This window comes from Coenobita brevimanus, unplaced genomic scaffold (assembly GCF_032717465.1).
Source record: "Coenobita brevimanus isolate Jiangsu-jjx unplaced genomic scaffold, ASM3271746v2 jjx.HiC_scaffold_2774, whole genome shotgun sequence".
NCBI classification, from domain to species: domain Eukaryota; kingdom Metazoa; phylum Arthropoda; class Malacostraca; order Decapoda; family Coenobitidae; genus Coenobita; species Coenobita brevimanus.
In genome coordinates, this window is record NW_027643735.1 from 172,820 (window position 1) to 178,870 (window position 6,051).

The following is a 6,051-nucleotide window of genomic DNA, read 5'->3' on the forward strand; positions in this document are numbered from 1 at the left end:
TAGAAATGAATGGAGAGAAATTGTGAATGAATAAATGATGACGCAGCCTTGGGGGGATATTCTCCTACATTTGTCTGATCAGCTGATCAGGCAGATGCGGGTAAAGGGATGGGTCTATTATGATGTGGCAGGTGTAAACCAGCTCTGCTGTAGGGCCTTGCTGTGGATGTCACTGATTGCACGGCGCAATTGTCCCTCGTGCGGTGAGAAATTGTCCCTTCTCCCCCTTGGGGCTAAGATGCAAATGACCGTGTTAGAGTGGATGAGTAAGTGTCGACCTGTCTCGGCTACCCCACTTTCCTTGGGGGAAGCATCCTGGGTATATATATATATATATATATATATATATATGTGTGTGTGTGTGTGTGTGTGTGTGTGTGTGTGTGTCTGCCCTAGTCAAAATGACCTGAGTAGGTAATTCCTTGGGGATTGGGAGCCATTCCTCACCTCACCTGTCCTCACTCCCTACATCCACCCCTTCCCTTCTTTCTCTCTCTCTCTCTCTCTCTCTCTCTGTCTATTTGCCTCTCTCATATAGTATATATATATATATATATATATATATATATATATATATACACAATATATATATATATATATATATATATATATATATATATATATATATATATAGATAGATAGATAGATATAGATAGATAGATGGATAGATAGATAGATAGATAGACAGATATAAATAGATAGATAAATCGATCTACAGAAAAACAGCCAGATAGATATAGGCAGAAACAGACAAGTAGACGGATAGATAGTTTTGTGTGTGTGTGTGTGTGTGTGTGTGTGTGTGTGTGTGTGTGTGTGTTCTAATACAGTCTCCCCATTCCTCTTATTTTTTTTTACGACATTATTATCCACACAAAAGAAACCTACTTTAACTTATAAAAGATACTGTACCCACACAGTGAAATTGTGGGAAGTGCCATAATAGAACGAATTAGGCCCGACCAGAATCGTATTCTTCCATATGAATAGTTATCGACACAGTGAAATCAAGACCTACTGTAACGACATCTTACACTGAGATGGTTATATCGTGAACATGGGCCTCATCTAGTTCCTATGTTGGTATGTAAACCCATATGCTTAACATCTATCTATCTATCTATAGCCCGACGCCCTAATCCCGCAAAGGGTGGCCACAGAGAAAACGCCTCCAAGTCGCTCTGTCACCCACCATTTGACTATCCTCCTCCCAACTCACCCCCCCCCCTCCCTCATATACCTCTCAACTCCATCCCTCCACCTCATCCTCGGTCTACCCCTCCCTCTCCCTCCCTCCACCTCACCTACATACACCCTCTTATTTAGTCTTTCATTCTCCATTCTCTTCACATGTCCAAACCACCTCAGTGCATTTCTCCTAATCTTCTCAATCACATTCACATCCACCCCACAATGTTCCTTCACTTCTTCATTCGTCAACCTGTCCCTCCACGTCACTCCACATGCTCCTCTCAAGTAACTCATTTCCACTGCTCTCACTCTTGACTTGTTCCCCTCTTGCAAAGTCCACGCCTCGCTTCCATACGTCAGGGTAGGGATCACAATACTATCATGCAGTGACTTCTTAACTTCCATACTCACCTCCCTATTTCTCATCATTGCTTTCAGTGCACAAACAACCTTCCTTCCCTGCTGTACCCTTTCACGCACTTCATCCCCCAAAGTTCCATCCTTACTCATCACACTACCCAAGTACTTGAATGCACTCACATTCTCCGTATCCTCACCAACTAACCTCACTGCACACTCTGTGACTTCATTCCCCTCGAACACCACAACTTTACTTTTGTGATGAGTAAGGATGGAGGTTTGGAGGGTGAAGTGCTTGAAAGGGTACAGGAGGGAAGAAAGGTTGCTGGTTCTTTGAAAGCAGTGAAAAGAAACAGGGAAGTGAGCATGGAAGTGAAAAAGTTACTACATGACAGCAGTGGCGGCGCCAAGGGAGGGCTTGGGGGGGCTTCAGCCCCCCCAATAATGAGCCAAGCTCCCCCATCAGCCCCCCCAATATTGCCAGATTCCAAAGGCGAATTTAGGCAGGACGTCCCTTATTTGAACTTTCAATTTTGTATTACTATTTACAAATAATACACAAAAGTTGACGAAACGAAGTGTTATAAGTTTAGGAAAAGATTCAAGACAATAGATTAAATCGTGATTATTTTTAGCTGTTAGCATTAAGCAGATTCTGAATGATAGTAATTTCATGGAAATTACGGAAAATTTATCAGTTGACTCAACTTCTAAGGAAAACTTCCAGCCTAGTTCTAATACTAAGAGTAACTTATGTTATAATATATTCTGTGAAATTCTTGTAATTCAGATGGTTAGTTTACATATCCTATAATGGAAATGATAAGTGAAAGTAAAATACAGCATTATTTTATTAAACTATATTAGCCATTCTTTTAGTGTATTACGACTGTACGATTATTATCTCGTCTTCAGAAATATAATTGAATGTCGATTATGTCATAATTCGAGGCAGGAAGTTAATAAATTTGAATATATTTGATTAAAATGAAGTAAAGGATTCACACTGCTATAGGGCCTACATGGTCCTAGGCTCCTAGCCTAGCCCAGCATTAACGAATCGAGTGCACGATGAGCCATTCCTGTTCGATTTCTGTCAGCTACCAGACCAGTCTACCACGCGACGCGGTTGTGTGTAGATCTCCGAGTCTGTTGGCTGTTAATTGCTTAGTGCAGTAGACACTGAATTACTGAGCAGCTGAGCTTATTAGTTGTGGTTTTTGTCTTGCACTGATTTACAGGTATGGTGTAAGTTGATTTTTTTCTACTTACAAATGTATATAGGCTACTATAAGATTATAAGAAGCTGTGGAAGGAAGAATAAAATAGTGTGAAAATATCTGGTCTGTTGTAATGCTAATATGCAGTTTTATGCTTCTGTGATCTGTGTGCTTGTTTATGCTGTTTTCCCTGTTTATGAAAGTAACTGATGGTGGTTTATCATATTTGATCACATAGGCCGGGTTGATCATGGAACGCTACCTGTTACCCAAGATTCCCAAGAAGAGGCTGCGAGATGATGATCCTCCTACAGACACACCTGCTGTTAATGAGGACCTGGACAGTGGTGATCGTGATTGTGAGTCTGCAGCCTTACTAGGTGAGGCTAGTGCAGAACCCCAGCCACAAGAGGGCACTTCTCACACCCATGGTGAGAAACTACTACCTGGACCCAAGGACCTGAGCCAGCTTCCAGATAGTGGTCCCACCTGTCCAGACTTGAAGATATACCCAGCCACAGAATACAGTGGCCAGTCAAGGTCATTCAACAAGAACTGGCGTGATCATCATTCGTGGCTGGAGTACTCCACGACCCTAGATGCTGCATTCTGCTTTGCATGTCGTCATTTCGGTCATGTACACTTAAGCAAATGTGAGAAGTCCTTCACCCATGACGGCTTTCGGAACTGGAAGAAGGCAACCTCATCTCTGAAGTCTCATGATAATTCAGCAGGACACAAGTTCTCTATGCAAGCTTGGGCAGAGTTTAAGATGCAGAAAACAACAGGTTCTAGGATCATACATGCTTTTAATACCAACCATGAAAAAACTGTAAAGGAAAACAGACATTACATTAGAGCAGTAATACACTTACTGCTCTACACAGCCTGCCAAAATGTTGCCCAAAGAGGTCACAAGGAAGACACTGATTCTGGCAACAAAGGTAACTTCCTGGAACTGCTGGACCTGATTTCCAGGTATGATGACATTGTCAAAAAGAAACTGAGTGGTGGTCCTGGCAATGCTAAATATACGCACCACGATATCCAAAATGAACTGCTCGCCATCATAGCTTCAATAATCAGAGAGGACATCAGCAACGAGGTCCTAAGAGCAGAGCATTTTGCCCTAATGGTGGATGAGACCAAGGATGTCAGCAAACAAGAACAGCTGTTCATTGTGGTGAGGTATCTCCACAAACAGAGCCTTCATGAGGTGTTCCTTGACTTCACAGCAGCCGAGGGTCTGGATGCAGACTCATTGCTCAACAAGATCTTGGAGACCCTGGCCAAATGTGGTATTGACCACAACGCCTGCATTGGCCAGTGCTACGATGGAGCTACAGTCATGTCAGGGCACATCAGTGGTATACAGGAGAGGTTTAGGAGAAAGGTACCACAGGCTGTGTATGTCCACTGTTATGCTCACAGGCTCAACCTTGTGCTCCTTGATTGTGTACACAATATCCAGGCTGCAGCAGAGTTTTTTGTGGCTATACAGAGTTTGTACAAATTCTTCTCTATGTCAGTAGTACATGAAGAATTTATAAAGGTGCAAAAAGAATTAAATCCCACAAGGCAGCACATAGAGTTGAAGCAACTGTCTGACGCAAGATGGACCTTCCAACATGCTGCTTGTCTGGCAGTGAAAAGAACCCTACCTGCCATAGTGACAACCTTGAAACGTCTCATGGAGGGAGACAATGCACACAGAGCCACTGAGGCAAAGGGCCTGTGCATCCTGCTAGATCAGCAATTTGTGACAATTCTGATGGCCATGGAAAAAGTGTTACTGATGACCAAACAACTGTCAAACCACCTCCAGTCACATGACCTTCAGCTGGCCTCTGCAGAGGACTTGATGCAGTCTGTCATGTCTGGACTGACAGAAATGAGGACTGAAGCTGCCTGGAAGGAGTTAGAGGAGGCTGCTGAGGATTTGTGCAAGGTAGTTGGGATACGCACTGAGACTGAGCGTCCAGGTAGACAACGATTTGCTCCCAGACACCTGGATGAATTCATCATAACATCCAGTACAGGTCAGAGGGATGGAGCTATACCAGATGCCACGAGAAGGACCTTCTATGCCATCATAGATAGAATGCTCAATGAGCTGAGCAGGCGATTTTCATCTGATGCCTGTAATGTTCTGATGGGTGCTGCTGCCTTGAATCCTAAGCACATTACATTTCTGAACAAAAAGCGCTGTCAGGAATGGCAGCCAATTATGGAGTGGCAGAGGGTGATCTTGCAGTGAAGGTCCACCAATTGACAAGACTAATAGCTAGGAAGAGAGACAATGTCCTGGAAGTGTCCACACCACTTGAGCTCGCAGCCATGCTGGAGCCATACAAGGACGCCTTTATAGATCTGTATAAACTTGTATGCATGGCAGTGACCCTCCCTGTCACCTCAGCTGCCTGTGAGAGGAGCTTCTCATGTCTGAAACTCCTCAAGACATACTTGAGGAACAGCAGTGGCAACAACCGCACCAGCAACCTTGCTGTAATATCAATTAATTCTAGGAGGGCCAAACAGCTGAACATTGATGCCATTATAGACACATTTGCTGCCAATCACCAGAACAAGCGCATAGTTTTAAAGTAACGTGACAGTCGCTACACCTTGATTTAAAAATTCTTCTGATTCTTCAGATTGTATTAACTTCATTACATAGAATTTTTTTCTGTCATGTTAACTGCTTGCTTACACATGATGTCTAAATTAATTGAGTTAAACTTCAATCTTATGGAATAAACTGGAAATAATAAATGTTATTATGTTGCGTATACATTAATCTGAATTTCCTTGCTAGTTTTATGTCTTTCATTTGGCAGAATTTTTGATGAGATGAGAAATGTTATACATTAACACCGCAGTTTCAAAGAGTACAGGTGTCTAAAATGAACCTCAGTACATTCGGATATTATGAATATGTACATACCAATTTTCCATCAACACTTCAGTTTGATGACATTTTGTGAAGCCCCCCCACATTTTACCCCAGCCCCTCCTCAGCCCCCCCAATGAAAATTTCCTGGCACCGCCACTGCATGACAGTATTGTGATACCAACTCTAACGTATGGAAGTGAAGCTTGGATGTTGTTGGAAGGACACAAGTCAAGAGTGAGAGCAGTGGAAATGAGTTATTTAAGAGAAGCCTGTGGAGTCACATGGAGAGACAGGTTGACGAATAAGGATATAAAGGAGCGTTGTGGTGTTGATGTGGATGTGATAGGAAGCGTTATGAGGAACACACTGAGGTGGTTTGGCCATATG

At 42.8% G+C, this 6,051-nt stretch overlaps 1 protein-coding gene across 1 annotated transcript; it reads left to right on the forward strand.

Moving 5' to 3' along the window:
- Positions 1–3,021: 3,021 nt before the first annotated feature.
- On the forward strand, positions 3,022–5,028 carry LOC145390051 (zinc finger MYM-type protein 1-like). Its single transcript, XM_080265127.1, has one exon. It carries the CDS (start codon positions 3,022–3,024, stop codon positions 5,026–5,028), a length of 2,007 nt encoding a protein of 668 aa, XP_080121253.1.
- Positions 5,029–6,051: the final 1,023 nt, after the last annotated feature.

Bases quoted from the DNA above. Each gene is read 5' to 3' on its own strand.
- LOC145390051 (XM_080265127.1), top strand. From the start codon at position 3,022: ATGGAACGCTACCTGTTACCCAAGATTCCCAAGAAGAGGCTGCGAGAT.